Source organism: Chelonia mydas, chromosome 1 (genome assembly GCF_015237465.2).
Source record: "Chelonia mydas isolate rCheMyd1 chromosome 1, rCheMyd1.pri.v2, whole genome shotgun sequence".
Lineage (NCBI taxonomy): Eukaryota > Metazoa > Chordata > Testudines > Cheloniidae > Chelonia > Chelonia mydas.
The window spans coordinates 336446319-336462724 of record NC_057849.1 but is presented as its reverse complement, the minus strand read 5'-3'; the positions used below and the strand labels follow the sequence as shown (position 1 = coordinate 336462724).

The 16406-nt window shown below is 43.1% G+C and overlaps 1 protein-coding gene across 4 annotated transcripts; it reads left to right on the top strand.

The window, feature by feature from the left end:
- The first annotated feature begins 6 nt into the window (after positions 1 to 6).
- On the top strand, positions 7 to 12186 carry ATP5F1C (ATP synthase F1 subunit gamma). Of its 4 annotated transcripts, none has more exons than XM_037889340.2 (10): positions 7 to 114; positions 1580 to 1614; positions 4861 to 4992; positions 5667 to 5871; positions 7347 to 7490; positions 7998 to 8062; positions 8396 to 8551; positions 10198 to 10294; positions 11253 to 11290; positions 12034 to 12186. In XM_037889340.2, the coding sequence occupies exons 1-9, from the start codon at positions 71 to 73 to the stop codon at positions 11257 to 11259; spliced, it is 885 nt and encodes a 294-aa protein (XP_037745268.1). In that variant the 5' UTR covers positions 7 to 70; the 3' UTR covers positions 11260 to 11290; positions 12034 to 12186. The 4 variants fall into 4 exon arrangements, with proteins under 4 accessions (XP_037745268.1, XP_037745269.1, XP_037745270.1 ...); XM_043520636.1 differs by having other exon boundaries at positions 26 to 114; positions 4799 to 4992; XM_037889341.2 differs by lacking the exon at positions 11253 to 11290.
- The last annotated feature ends 4220 nt before the right edge of the window (positions 12187 to 16406 follow it).

Genomic DNA, 16406 nt, shown 5'->3' with positions numbered 1-16406 from the left:
CGCCTGCGCTGTGCGGAGGCGCTGACCTTCAGCCGGGCGGCAGCAGCCAGCAGCGGGGAGCGGCGTCGCCATGTTCTCCCGAGGGGCCGCGGTCCTGATCTGCCAGCCGCAATGGTAACGGGTGCCGGGGCGCGAGCCGGGTCTACGGGTGCCGGGGGGGAGCGGGGCCGGGAGGCGGCGAGGGAGGCGCGGCGGCCCAGGGAGCATCGGGCCTGGGGACGAGCGGAGGGCGGCCGGGAGGGGGTGGGGGTTCAAGGCGGGGGGCTGAGGATAAGGGGGGAGGGGTCCGTGTAGGGCTGGGGCGGGGCTGGCCCTGGGCTAGGGGGGCACCCGAACACCCCAGTACTTGGCTCTTGCTCGGTCCGTGAACAGGGCAGGCAGGGCTGCACCAGGAGTGGCCCAGCTCCGGCCCCCGGGAGCTCCCCGGCTCCTTTCCCCCCAGCGCAGTCACCTCCAGGGGAGCTGGAGTGTCGGGGCGATGCACTGAGCCTCGGTCAGGCCCGGCCCCGCTGCTGGGGATTGATCGGGGACAGGGGCAATGCGCAAGGTTAAGGGGGAGGGGTTCGCGGGGCTGTTCCGGAGAGCTTGGGGCGGGGGGCTGCTCCGATAAGGAGGGTTTCACCGTAATGTAGCGTGAATGAAGGATCGCTTATCTGGACGTTGCTGCTGCTTTAACCTACCAGGGAAGACCGGTGCACTGCCCCAAAGATCATGCATACTTGATAGATGAAATGCAGATTAAGGAAGGTGCGGAGAGGGAATGCTAAGTCTAGTCCAGTTTGTCTGACATTTTATTTTAGATGTTTTTCTTTTAAATTGTAATGTGAAATTTATATGCATTAAATTACAGATCTATCAGGTGAAGCATGTGAGCAGGTGGACAGTTAGTGGTGGGAGGCCAGCTGAAAGAAGTGAGTTTTTAGGAGAGGGGGGTTATAAATTTTAGGGTTAGATGAACAATGCCTGGCAACAAAGAGAAAAGCTAACCTACTCTTGTAGGTGACAGATGCTGCGAACATCACAGTGATCTTGTCAGATACTGAAGGGAGATACCATCTAGTTACTCATTAATTATCATAGATGCCCTTGTATCTTTTGAAGTTATGGATGTCGGTTTACTCATTTTTCTGAGATTTCCTCCCCTGCTCTACCCCCTGTTTATAGGATAGTATCAGGGGGTAGCCGTGTTAGTCTGTATCCACAAAAGCCACAAGGAGTCCAGTGGCACCTTAAAGACTAACAGATTTATTTGGGCATAAGCTTTTGTGGGTAAAAACCCTCTTCTTCAGGATAGCGGGTACTGTGCAATGCTGTAAGATACATTTAATCAGCATTCCATAGCTATAAAGTATTAAACAAAGATGTGCTCTGCATGGGAAGAAAGGAAAAAGAGAAGATATGAATAAGGTGCAGGATATGAATGCACATAGAATGAAGTGTGTTTTCTGTAGTAGCTTCATTAAGAAGCAACAACCCACTTTTACATTGGTAAATACAATTCTCTCATCTCTGGAAGATAGGAGACTGTGGTGACTTGTTGGAGTAGCACTTAACACACAATGTTTCTGTTAATTTTCAGGGGCCAAGTCAGGAATATGGCCACTTTAAAGGACAGTAAGTACTTCTGATTTGTTTATAATATGGTAGGAGATGGGAGGAATGGGATGTGTTGCAGAGGAGCATTCTTAAAATGCAATATTAACTCAAACTGTAACGGTCTCAGTTCAGTAAATTGATTATGAAAGAAAATGTCTGTTTTTAAATTAAAAAATGTGGACATTGAGGTTTTGAAGTTGTGTTGGTCAGGAGACCAGCTCTGCCCGATGGGAGACTCGGTGATAAATTGTCTAAAATGACAGTCATAAGAGGGTCTTCACAGTCCTGTGTTTGCAGAAGGTACTTAAACAGAAAATCTCCGTTAATGGCAGCTATTGGTGGTGTGGGTAGACTAGAATAAGGGTATGTAACTGAAATTTAAAAAGGCAACTGCATGAGTAGTTTTGAACTAAATATAAGAAATAAGTTATTTTTCGTATGCATATTTACAAAAAACAAGGACATTGAGAGAAGGCTGCTGTGCCTGCTTTTAACTTTATTCTATTTTCCAAACCTTAATATTGTAATTACTCATTTTAGTCATTTAGTGCTAAACTTCTTTTTGAAAATGGCAAAATTAGCATCATAATAATATTGGGACTAAGTGGCACAATGCATTAATAAACTCATACTCCAACCCTCCAAATGAGCAAGGTTCAAATGTAGATTTGATAAACAAGGGTAAATTGGTTTCAGCCATGACCTGATTCTGGAAGATCAGCGCTCCTTGTAACTTGTAATCGCTGGCTGATCTGTGTTTGGGAGAATAACCCGGCAGCCACTGATTAAATTGTAAAGAGAAGCTGCTTACCCTGTGACCATTTCTAGTCAGTGCTGTCAGCTTCTTGTTTTCATAAGCATGAATTTACCCATAATTTATCAGTCTACCTTCAAAAAAGACATCATTCAATAAAAGGTAAATGTTTTTTAAGGAAACTGGTTTGTTTTAAAGCCATTGTTAAATTAAAAGCATAACTTCAAAAAAATCCCTGCTGACGTTTTTGCTTATTAAAACAAATAATTTTAAAAATCAAATTTACTTTTTGCTATGTTTCTTTTAGTAGACTTTGTGTATTTCTCTCACTTTGGACAATAAAAACAAACCTGTCAGCTTTACTTGTTTCTAGTCTTATCAGATCACTCTTTTAGGTTTTCATGCACTAGTAAAGTTTTCCAATCTCCATCATAAATACTGCAGGGGAATTTAGTTAGTCTTTGTCTTTTTGAAATCCTTTTCCATTTCTTTCCGTTGGTTTATTTATTCATAGTAACATTTCTAAAAGTCCTGCCTTGTATAAAAATGTGCCTGCTTTGCCAAAATCTAAATTTGGGACCAAATTTGACCGGACTGTGTGTCTTTAAAATATTGAGCTGCATTTACTACAGGGAATAGGCATGATGACTTGAGAGGTGCATTCATGAAAAAGGTAGAGACAGAAGGGGAAATGTAAGGCCTACATGAATATCGAGCTTTAGCTTAAAGCCTGGCTGCATCAGTCTCTGTTTTTGGAGATATGAAAAATTTCTCCTGTGTAGAAAGGGTCTGTTCTTCATTAAATGCACTATAGCAGTGGTTCCCAAACTTGTTCCGCCGCTTGTGCAGGGAAAGCCCCTAGCGGTTTGTTTACCTGCCGCGTCCACAGGTTCCGCTGATCGCGGCTCCCAGTGACCGTGGTTCGCTGTTCCAGGCCAATGGGAGCTGCGGGAAGCGGCGCAGGCCGAGGGACATACCGGCCACTGCTTCCGGAAGCTCCCATTGGCCTGGAGCAGCGAACCGCGGCCGCTGGGAGCTGCGATCGGCCAAACCTGCGGACGCCGCAGGTAAACCAACTGGCCCGGTCCGCCAGGGGCTTTCCCTGCACGAGTGGCGGAACAAGTTTGGGAACCGCTGCACCACAAGGTTAGTGCCATACACGTGTATTTAGGAACATACGAATACCCATACTGGGTGAGACCAGTGGTTCATCTAGCCCAGTGGCCGGTGCCGGATGCTTAAGAGGGAATGAAAGAACAAGGCAATCTTCAAGTGATCCATCCCCAGTCATCCAGTCCCAGCATCTGGCACTCAGAGGTTTAAGGATACCCAAAGCATGGGGTTGCATCCCTGACCATCTTGGCTAATAGCTATTATGGACCTAGTCTCCATGAACTTATGTAATTCTTTTTTAAATCCAGCTATAGTTTTGGCCTTCACAACATCCTCTGGCAGTGAGTTCCATCGGTTGACTGTGTGTTTTGTTACGAAGTACTTCCTTTTGTTTGTTTTATACCTGCTGCCTATTAATTTGATTGGGTGACCCCTAGTTCTTGTGTTATATGAAGAAGTAAATAACACTTCCTTATTCACTTTCTCCACCCCATTGGTGATTTTATAGACCTCTCTCATACCCATCCTTACGCTCGTCTTTTCCATGCTGTGTAGTCCCACTCTTTTTAATCTCTCATGTGGAAGCTGTTTCATACCCCTAATCATTTTTGTTGCCCTTCTCTGTCCCTTTCCATTTCTAATCTATCTTTTTTTTTTTTTTTTTTTTTTTGAAATGGGGTGACCAAAACTGAATGCAGTATTCAAGGTGTGAGCGTACCATGGGTTTATATAGTGGCATTATGATATCTTCGGTTTTATTATCTATCCCTCTCCTAATGGTTCCTAACATTCTGTTAGCTTTTTTGACTGCCTCTGCACATTGAGCGGATGTTTTCAGAGAACTATTCATAATGACTCCAAGATCTTTCTTGAGTTGTAACAGCTAATTTAGATGCTATTGTTTTTAGGTGTAGTTGGGATTATGTTTTCCCCCAATATACATTACTTTGCATTTATCAACATTGAATTTCATCTTCTGTTTTGTTTCCCAGTCACCTAGTTTTGAGAGATCCCTTTGTATCTCTTCACAGTCTGCTTTGGACTGAACTACCTTGAGTAATTTTGCATCTGCAAACTTTGCCTCTTCACTGTTTACCCCTTTTTCCAGATTATTTATGAATATGTTGAACATCACTGGACCTGGTACAGATCCTTGAGGGACACTGCTATTTATCTCTCTCTGTTCTGAAAACTGACCATCTATTCTATTTATAGCAAAAAGTGGAGCTCACATTCTGTCTAAATTACTGCTCTTATTGTTTTGCTAGTTTAAATGTAATCTGTAATCTCATTTGATTTTTTTTATGTTGTCATCTCTCTCTCTCTCTCTTATAGAAGCTGATTAATTTGTGACTGCTAGAAACTTTAGCCCAATTTTAACCCTCAAATGCTTGTAGTTACCAGGCGTTTAAAGTCCATCAAGAACATCCAGAAAATTACAAAGTCCATGAAGATGGTTGCTGCAGCGAAGTATGCCAGAGCCGAGAGGGAACTGAAACCAGCTAGAGTGTATGGAGTGGGAGCCTTGGGTAAGAGAAATTGTCTGTGTGGTATCTGACATCAGAACAGAGGGGGAGAATTTCAATAAGACTTGTGCTCCTAACTCCCCTATGTGCTTATCAAACTTTCTGGGGGAGACTTTCAAAAGGAGAATCCATATCTTGGAGATGTGAACTTCAAATATTTTTAAATTCATTTTCTGTTAGCTTCCCTTAAATATTACGTCCTACCTTTTAAAAATCTTTTTAGAAAACATAAGGGAATTTCTGCTCCCTTTCTATGTTTATAATGGTCTTTTGGGTTAGCTCGGAAACAAAACCTAATAATTTGGGGCCCACTTCCTCTCTTGTCCTTTTTCTGCATTCGTGTCTGCCTGTTTGGTACATCTTCAGTTTAAATTTTGCTTTTACTGGTAAACATGCTATTGCAAAGCGTGGGGAAGAGCATGCACCTGAGCCACCTTTAGAATGATGTACAAGACTAATGCGTCAACACAACAGTGAAACTGAAAGTATCTTAATTATATCATTAATAGGCAGACAAAAAACCAGACAAAAATGTGAATGGGGTCCCTTTAGAAATGGTTCTAGTCAGAATAGGTGGTGATATTTTTAGTCAATGTCAAAATGTCTCTTAAGAGATTGCTAGATATGAATACACTTGAATGCAACTTTTCCTACTCTCTCTTTTTTTCTTCCCCCAGCTCTCTATGAGAAAGCAGAAATTAAGGTCCCCGAAGACAAGAAGAAACACCTCATTATTGGTGTGTCCTCTGATCGTGGTCTCTGTGGTGCTATCCATACCTCTGTTGCTAAAGCCATGAAAACTGAAATTAGCACCCTCTCAGATGCGGGGAAAGAGGTCATGGTGGTTGGAGTGGGTGACAAATTAAGAGGCCTGCTTCAAAGGTAATCTTTGAGTAGTAATGCTTTAAATCAGTGGTCTCCAACCTTTTTATGCCCAAGATCACTTTTTGAATTTAAGGGCAAATCAGGATCTACCCCGCCCCGCTTACTCCATTCCTCCCATCCCCCCAAGTCGCTCGCTCTGCCCCACCCTCACTCACTTTCACCAGGCTGGGGCAGGGGGTTGAGGTTCAGGCTGGGGTACGGGCTCTGGACTGGGGCCGAGGCGTTCACAGTGTGGGAGAGGGCTCCGGGCTGAGCCTGGGGCAGGGGGTTGGGGTGCAGGAGGGGGTGAGGGGTGTAAGCTCTGGGAGGGAGTAAGGGTGCAGGAGGGGGCTCCGGGCTGGGGCAGAGTGCTGCGGTGCAGGGGAGTTGTGGACTGGTGGCTCTGGGAGGGGGTTCAGGGCTGGGCAGGGGTTCAGGATGCAGGAAGGGGTATGGGGTGCTGGCTCCGGGAGCAGGCTCAGGGCTGGGGGTTGGGGTGCGGGCTCCCACTGGGGGCCACTTACCTTGCGCGGCTCCCGGTCGGTGGCATAGTGGGGCTAAGGCAGGCTCCCTGCCTGCCTCGGCCCCACTCAGGCACATCGGCACCTCCTCCCCATCACAAGTCGGGCTACCCTGCCATCCAGTAGTGCACTGCGTGGCCATGCCGCTCCCGGAAGGGGCCAACGCACCCCTGTGGCTCCTGGTGGGGACACATGACTCTGTGCGCTGCCCCGCTCTGCAGGCACCGCCCCTGGACCTCCCATTGGCCACAGTTCCCTGTTCCCAACCAATGGAGCTGCGGGGGTGGTGCTTGCAGGCAGGAGCAGTGCGCAGAGACCCCCTCCCCCGTGCGAGCCTATGGGGGTGTGCTGGCCGCTTCTGGAAGCAGCATGGGGCTGTGGCAGGCAGCCCTGCTGTGTTGCTGCGGCTGAAGATCGTGATCGACTGGGAGAGTCTCCAGGATCAACCAGTCGATCACGATCGATGGGTTGGTGACAACTGCTTTAAATTTTCTATAGTAGAAACTTCAGGTTATCCTTTAATAAACAACCTGGAATGCGTAGGCTAATGTATTTTAAAATGGCTATGAAAAAAAATCAAGTTTCTGTAAAACAAATTCCTGCAATTACGCTGAAGTTCTTTTTGCTGAATTGTGTTCTATGTTAATTGTTGCACTGTATTGAACTATGTTGGAATGAGAGTGTGATTGCTGACTAGACTCTCGCTATTGTAAAAGTTAGAGGTACATCTCATGAAGCTATTCCAGCGAGCAAAACTTTAAATAACTAAAAATTCCTTTCACCTAGGCCCCAGTCCAGAAAAGCACTGATGCTTAACCTTAAGCACACCAGTAGTCCCATTTAAAGTCAGTGGGTCTACTTGTGTGCTTAAAGTTAAGCATTGGCTTAAGTGTTTACCTAAATCAAGGCCTATAATTGGGTTCTACAGCAGCACGTTGGCTTGGTTTTTACACAGGCTTGGTTTTATTTTAGGACACACAATAAACATTTCCTGGTGACATTCAAAGAAGTGGGAAGAAAACCCCCCAGCTTTGGAGATGCTTCATTGATTGCCTCAGAGCTGCTAAACTCTGGATACGAATTTGATGAAGGATCTGTCATCTACAATCGATTCAGGCAAGAGAAACTGAGACTGGTCTTCAAATGTCTTTCATTTGTTTTAAGAGTGTACAGAAAGTAGTGGAATGGAATGTTTTATGTAGACTCATACAATATATGGAAGTGGAATTATGTTGGTCCAGTGAAATCATCTGAAAAACATGGGATCTTACATGCACTTTTTTTTTGGTTTAAAAAGGTCAAGATTTCTAACAATCGTAATACATGGGTAAGCTTAGATGTGCTTTAACAATTACTGGAAAGCACATACCTGCCAAGAGCTATATTCTGTGTTCTGTTCTTTATTCCTGTTATAGTCGATGGTTTTACAACAAAAGTAGTACGAGAAGTGCACTGTTCTCGGTTGTTTGAGGTGTCAGCTGTTCACAACAGCACCACAGAACGCTAATCTCAGGTTTTGGAAAACAAAAGTGTTTTTCACCAATTTTTAGATTAGAATTACAGTGGAGACTTCTTTTTTACAATAATAAATAAAGATCTTTAAAAATCATTTGTCTCATGTAGGTCTGTCATCTCCTACAAGACAGATGAAAAACCTTTCTACTCTCTTGATGCAGTTGCTGGTGCTGGTAAGTAGTAAAATTAACTATGCAGTCCAATTCAGTGAATAAAACTCTTTTAAAAGACCATGTCTTTCATGGTCTGTCAGTTAGTTGTCATAACACAGACAGGCAAATGTAAGCAAAACGGGGTTACGTACTGAAATGTCTTGCAACGTCTACCACATTAACATTAGTTTGGGATGTGGCCTCTGTTGACAGGGACTTGATTTTCTTGTTTTATGTCAAACAAGAAGTTGTTAAAATTTTGATGTCAGTCTGAGCAAGGTTGGGTGCTAGGAAGCAAAAGCACGTCGGTAGTTTTTGTTGTTTTTTAATCTCCACTCTTACCTATTCTTACAGAAAGCATTAGTATCTATGATGATATTGATGCTGATGTGCTGCGAAACTACCAGGAGTTTATATTAGCAAACATCCTCTTCTACTCTCTGAAGGAATCCACCACCAGCGAGCAGAGTGCCAGAATGACTGCTATGGACAACGCTAGCAAAAATGCTTGTAAGAATATTCTTGGGGGTGTCTAGCAGGATTAAGCTGAAGTTCACCATCTCTCTTGTACGTTTTCAGTGTTCGCTGCTCTAGCCCATACCCCTGCTCTTCATGTCCCACAATCCTAGTTGCTATCTCTTCAGCCAATACAGCCCTTCTACACACACCAGCCTTACTCAGTGCCTAAAAAAAGGGGGGCCGCTGTTCAGTTACATCATATTCTTGGTACCCAGTTCTCCTGATATGGAAAGCAAGAAGCTCTGGCTAGAAGTGGAATGCCGGATTCCTGTGTAACAGTGTAAAGTACTGGGCTGGCCCTGTGACTACCATGAGTACTTCACGCTTTTTCAGTGTCTGTTGATTTGAGATTTCTAAAAGCTCCGTAAACTTTTAATTAAGCCTCTCAAACCCATTGCAATTACTGTTGCCTCAATTTTATACGTGGGGAAACTGAAGCAAATTTTTAAATATCTTACCCAAGGTCACACAGCAGGTTGGTGGACAAGCAATCGGATTTAGGAGTTGAATCAATTTTTTTTCCTACTCTGGCCACAACCACCAAATTTTTGGACTAAGGTACTGCAGTGTGGCAAAGGGGGTGGAACTTGAAGCCAAAGGTACTTTTTGGATGACTTGATTTAAAAAAAAAACCCAAAATGCTAACTAAAATATTCAGGTTAATATTATTTGATCAGCTATAATTTAGACCCAAAATGTAAGTGTGTGTGTAAAATAAGATGGTTTTGCACAGCCTAAGATCAAGAGCTTCTATCCTTTTTTCTTTTCTTTTTTTTTAAATTCCAAGGGGAAATTACTGTTTGGATTTAAACATCTCCCTTTCAGTGTTTGCAGCCCAAACATTTCGTCATTATGCTGGTGCATCAATCAGAAATGACTCCTGTGTCCATGTTTATTGCCTAAGCTTAGTGCAAAGCAAAAAGTGAGCAATTGCCGCTAATGAGGGAAAGCAAGTAGCTTTCAGTTTTAGTACTTAGAGGAAAGGATGTTTTTAAATATGCAGTCACATTGTGTGGAGAATAGCACAATGAATTCAGAAAGCCCCTATTACGTGAGGGAGTGGGGAACAGGAGTTTGGGTACATTTCCTTGCTGGCCTCCTTCTGTCAACACATGAGGGAGGTCCCTCTCCAGCTCCAAGAAGGAATTAATGGGAGACCAGGTAGATTCCCAACTGGATATTTCTGCTGGTCAGAACAGTGGTAACTTGCTTATACAACTGCAGCTTTTCCCTTTGAGATGTTTCAGTATAGCTACCCATGGGGGAGCACATTGCGGCACAGCTACGGGAGACTTAATAGCAGGTAGTGAGGTCTCATACGATAAATACTTGATTGCTTTAACAAATTACACCACATTGCATTCGCTAGTTTGAGGTATTATAATTAAAACCGACCTTCAGCTGACAAAATAAGTTACCAGAATACATCTTGGCACGTAGTACCCTTTATTTTTTCATTCCTTGGTGGTTAACAATATTTAGTAAATTGCAATGGGTCACCCAGTTGGTGGTGGTGTGATTTTAACAATGTTGTACTGTGTTCTGCTCAAATAATCAGAAGGAAGTGTATCTAATTTTTTCCATTTTCAGATTCAACCATCTAAATTTCAGTTTTTTTAAAACATTTTTATTTGTAGCTGAGATTATTGACAAACTGACCTTGACATTCAACCGTACCCGTCAAGCTGTCATCACCAAGGAGCTTATTGAGATCATTTCTGGTGCTGCTGCTCTGTAAGTATGTGTAAATGTGCAACAAGGCTTTTTACTCAGATCGTTTTAATGTTCAAATGTGCTGCTGTTTACATTGTATTAATAGGTAGGGTGGAGGAACAGCTGTTCTAAAACTAAAGGAAAAAATGATGCATTGATACTTGAAGCGTTCTTTATTCTGCTTTAATAAATTCCAATGACTGGTATGATGCATAAAGCCTGCATTCAGCTCAAATTTTGCCTTAACAACTGCTGGCAGGTGGAGAAGCTTCTGTAGCCATCAAGCTGCATCATGTTCAAGGAAAGTGGCTCTTTTCGCTGCCCCTCCCCACCCATGTCTTCCCCATTCTATAGATGTAATTACCTGGGCCTTTTTTCATCCACCCTTGGCTCAAACAGCCCCAAATCTCTCTCTGTGGTGTAGTGTAGATTCTTCTTTTTGGGGGGCTTAATAGCAGATTGGCCTTTCTTCTGTATAGATCAGCCTGCTGTGTAGATTAGAAGGTGAGGGATAACTTCTGTTGGATGGAACTTTAGCTTGTTGAATGTAAATGTGCATTTTAATTAAATAAAACAAGTTTAGATCTTGTGTGTTTTGCTGACAAATACCAAACTTTGCCACTCTGCTAGGAACTGCAGAACGCTGTGCACTATGGGCGATAAGAGGTGGTTGTGCTTAAACCCATATAATTGGTTTACTTGCCCAGAATTAATTTATATTGCATCTAATCAGCAGATTAGACTTCTAATTAAAGATATAAATCAACGCATTCATAACTAATGTGTGTACAGAAATGGCGGAAAACAGCTTGTGCCACAACTGCATGTGTGCGCGTTTTTAATGAGCTTTTTATTTTGTATTTAATTTGGCTACTCAGTGACGCATTCTTGGTTAAATCACAAGAATAACTTTGCCTTAGTTTGCATGAGTTGCTTCTTAACCTGCTTGTTCTGTTTTTTCCCATAACAACATTACCAGGGGATAATCGGAATGCAAGTTTCAGCCAAAGTCAAGAGGTAAAGTGATGAAGTAGAAACTAGATTCTTCCAAAAAATGGTTCAGCACTGATGATCTTGAAGCAGTTAAATGAGAAATATGTCTGAACTGCAACATTGAAATCTGAATTTTCAATGCCTTCTTCTCCTAAACCTTTGGAGCAATCGTTTGGGGAGTGACTGGCATGGGCCCATCTGTAATTAGAGCGTAGATAGCATCTTGTCCACAGTGGTACCATAGAAAATTGTTTTTAAACATCAGTATTGCTCTACACTGCCACATATGTAACAGGCTTATAATATTGTGCCTTATGGTTCTAGAGAGCTTTAATGTGCGGGGAAAGGGAAGGAATTAAAAGTAGTCCATACTTCACACAATGTATACAAGTCCACAAATACTCAGCCCCTATTTATGGTTTAATCCAATATCCTTGAGCCACTGAACTCTCTTAAATAATCATTCGTTTTAAATGTTATAGCACCATAAGCATACACAACATTTTACAAAGACACAGATAAGACACTGTCCTACCCTCTGAAGAATTTACAGTAGTTAAAATGCAGGAGTGCAGAGATTGGTATTAAAAGGATCATGAAAGAAGTGGGTTTAAAGAGGAATTAGGAGGACAGAGGGCATTTGAAGTGAGAAAACTGTTCAAAGCTTGTGGAGCAGCATGAAAAGACAGTGGAGATAATTTAATATGCACACTTAAAGATACTCTTGATATATGTGTAAACTTTAAATATTTCTTGTATTTTTATAGGTAAAGAAACGAGGAGCTATTCTAGAGAGTTGGTTTAACCTGCTTATATCCATATTGATAAAACTGTTTGTCCATCATTCTGTGAAGAATTCATGGTGAAAACCTGAAAATATTTGTAAATTATCTTACAATAAACCACCTACATGAAACAAATATTCTTGTTTTTTCATGTGTGAATATCTAGATCAAAGAGAATCACTTACTTTTTGAAAACAGCTGTTTACTGCTTTTAATCTGTTTATGGTGTACATAGTGTGTAGGTAGGTTTTCCTTAGAGAAGTACAGGAAATATTATTCAGGGCTTGTCTACACTTACCGGGGGATCCACGAGCGGCGATCGATTTAGTGGGTCTAGTGAAGAGAGAGAGTGTCTCCCGTCAACATTGTGTAGTGTGGACCCCGCGGTAAGTAGATCTAAGCTATGTTGATTTGAGTTACGCTATTCACATAACTCAAATTGCGTAGCTTAGATCAAATTTCCGCTCTAGTTTAGACAAGGCCTCAGAGAACAAATTGTCTATATAATCTGGCATTCACAGCGAATATTCAATGCCTCATGTTTCAAAAGAAAGTGTAAAACCCATGTAATGCATCTGTTCACTAGCCTGGTGCTGTAAGAGAACATGCAATTCACTTTGCATCATATTCTACAAAGTTTTGGGTTTTGTTGTTTTTCCAGTAAGATGCATAACCGATACTGTCCTTTGCATCTTATATTCTAAAACAGTTATGAGTGGCAAATGTATTATCTCAGTGTTGGTTTTTTAATTACTTTAAAATACTGTCTTGAGCTATGTATTTCTACATTTGATTAGTCAATAGGGTCACTCTGAAAGGAGAGTTCTTGTAAGAAGGAATTTTGAAAGGATTGTAGTTTGATGTACTGGGAAAAGGAGGTCTATGTGTGTGGGGTGGCATGGAAGAAGGAACAAGGAAAAGAAAGAGAAGGAAACAGCAGTGACCGTGCAAGAAGATCAGAAAGCAATGACAGCAGAACTGTCGACAGGAGCAAAGCCTTGACCATTAGAATTGAATCTGAGGGCAGGTCTTCACTACCCACTGGATCAGGTCGTGATCAATCCATCAGGGATCAATTTATGATCCCCGAAAGCGCTCCCCATCAACTCCGGAACTCCAGCTCGCGAGAGGCGGAAGCGGAGTCGACTGGGGAGTGGCAGCAGTCGACTCGCCACCATCCTCACGGCCAGGTAAGTCGACCTAAGATATGCCGACTTCAGCTACGCTATTTGCACAGCTGAAGTTGCATATCTTGGGTCCGTCCGTTCCCCTCCCCCCGCACTCCCTTGCTGCCCAGTGTAGACCAGGGCTGAGGCAAAAAGGCAGGAGAGGAAGCCAAAGAGACTTGAAGAGCAAGATGCTACTGAGTGGCAGAGGAAGATCTTAACTGAAATGTTCGGATAGACAAGAGAGGGACAATGTGGGAAATTGGAAAGCCAGAGATGAACAGGTTTCAGTGATCAGTGCAATTGATTAATTTGGAGCAGATTTCACATATTTTTTTTAAATGATCTGTGTAACTTTTCAAAATCGTACTTAAGCTGGTAGCCATGTTTGATGTGTTACCAACAGCAACTTTGACTGATGCTCATAATTGGTAACTTTAATAAGTCCCAGAGCATTTGCTGTGTTTGTTTATATAGCAGCCAAAATACGCTAGGCATTTTAGTCATGTGGGAAGAGACCTGAAGGGCTTACAGTCTAAGGCCCCAATCCATTTACAGTCAAGTGTAACTTTACTCATGAGTAGTTAGCTCCTTTCTTCTTTTCCTCCCCAAAACCGTTGGCTAATTGCCTTTTCCTTGCCCCTGTCATTAGTTAGCTGAGACATAACTGCTTTCAAACTGCAATCCTAAAAGTAGAAAGAGTCTAGAAATCTTCATGTGCTGCAATTGCTTTACTTATCGGGGGCGGGGGGACTATGCGGCTGCTTAAATGATTGGCAAATCAATTTCAGGAGTATTCTGATAGCTGATGCTCTAATTTTTTCTTTAACTTCTGTCTCCTGCCTTTTCAAATAGTAGTAAAATACAGTGGGACGTAGAGTAGGGTTTATGGTTAGGTTGAGATTTAGACCCCACAAATCCTGGTAAGAAAATTCTCCCAGTGCCTGTTTCGCTGCCGGAACTTGGAAGGAATGGTTTTTTTTAATAAACAATGTTTTACTTGTTTTTAATGTTTTTGTTGCACTATGTTTCTTATAAACAAATACAAGAATTAAGATAGGTTAAGAATCTTATTTGTGCAAGGTTGTGGCATGATCAAATGGCTTGTGCTGTTCTGAAGGTCATCTTACTCAAAAACCGAGTGGTCAGTAATTTCCACTCTATTTTCTCTAGAAAGTGCTTATAAAATGAGGCCTTAGTGAGATTAAAAATGGAAGTAGTTGCTGTTCTTGTACTTGCACAGCTAGGACCAACCTCTCACAGGAAGTGTCTTCAGTTGGATTCCCTTTGGACTATAAACTTGGCCATTCTGTTTCTCCTAACCACGCATCACACTAAACCAAAACTTGGGTAAGCAAATAGCCCTTGCAGCATGACCAAAAGGTTAATAAACTCGGTCTCTGGTGAACAAATGAGGAAAGTGAAGGAATCCTCATTGATGATTAACTGTAGAATGCTCTGCCATCACCAGCCGCCGAAACTAGCAGTTTGTACATTTCTGTGGGCATAGCAGAGCAGGTGAGCAAAGAAGGACAAAAAACAGCCCTATATCTGACCACTTCAGCTGCTCTGTGAAGAACACTATGCACTTAATAGGGAGGAATAGGGCTCTAAGGCTTCTAACCATCCACTATCTATCCATTCCAATAAAATTGGGGGTTTGCTTTTGTCCCTCGTGTCCCCCACTGTATAAGTTGGATCTGTTGTCATAAAAAGACGTGATGCCTTGCTTACAGGAACAGTGAACATTTAACAGTAACTCTTTCTACTGTGGTGTTTCACCGAGAACACAGTACTAAGAGAACAGTGCAAAGAAACTAAAGAGAGCATTTGCAATAAGCATATATTGACTAAGTTGGGGTATATCTTCCGCTCATTCTGAATTTTTCTGTAATTCCCTGTGCTGCCGTTGAAGTTATCTCTTTAACTGATCTTGTTAAATCACACAATTGCTGGTCAGTGCTCACAATAGAAGACCACCAAGGAAAAATCCAGCGTGCTCCAAGAAGTGGTGGTGTTGAGGTAGGTGTCATGGGTTCTAGGGCAGCAGTACTAAAGCAGTAACAAAGAGCTGTTGTAGGGGGCTGTCTTGGGCCTGGTCTACTCTACAGAGTTAGGCTGACGCAAGGCAGCTTATGGTGACCAAACTCTTAAGCATCTACACCAGGGGTGGCCAACCTGAGCCTGAGAAGGAGCCAGAATTTACCAGTGTACATTGTTAAAGAGCCACAGTAATATGTCAGCAGCCCCCGCTCCCCCGGCTCCCGGCGCCTCCCACGCACCGGCAGTCCCGTCAATCAGCGCCTCCCCCTCCCTCCCTGCACCTCCCGATCAGTTGTTTCGTGGCATGCAGGAGCCTCTGGAGGAAAGGGGGGAGGAGCGAGGGCACTGCAGGCTCAGAGAAGGGGGTGGAGTGGCGGAAGGGCCTATGGCATAGCCGGGGGTTGAGCAGTGAGCACCCCCAGCACATTGGAAAGTTGACGCCTGCAGCTCCAGCCCCGGAGTTGGTGCCTATACAAGGAGCTGAATATTAACTTCTAAAGAGCCCCATCTTGGTTGGCCACCCCGATCTACACTAAAATGTACTTTCCCACCGATGTAACTTATCCACTACACTGACTTAACTCCGCCTTCGCGAGAGGCATAGCTCTTAAGTCAATGTGGTTAGGTCAACCCAGTGTCAGTATACACTGTGTTGCTGCCTTTCAGAAACCATCCCCCCAGTGCTCCACACAGGCAGTTAACTTGGTGGAAGTGCTCCTGGTTGAGGACACAAGGAATGTAGGGAGGACGTGTAAAACCGATTCAACTTTGTGGTGGCTGTATGTCGACGTAACATAGGTCAACTTAATTTTGGAGCATAGACTTGTCCTTAGACAAAACTGAAGACCAGTGTACTTCCACTATTTAAAGATCTGATACCACTTCTTGTTAGAAGTGTTTAAACGTAGTGTCCTGGTCAAATTCCAATTTCGGTAATTATGTTCTCTCTATGTATAATTTATGGTCTCCACCTTGCAACATGCACAGACAAGGGGCAGGTGGTAGTTGAACTGCAAGGAACTTAAGGAGTTTTTGTCTGAGATAAAGGAAAGTGGGACATCCATAGATCCTTCAGGACAAAGTAAGTGGTTGTTTCCTGGGTTTGATATTTTGGAGGAAAGGCCACTTCCTGGGTTGGACAGAAGT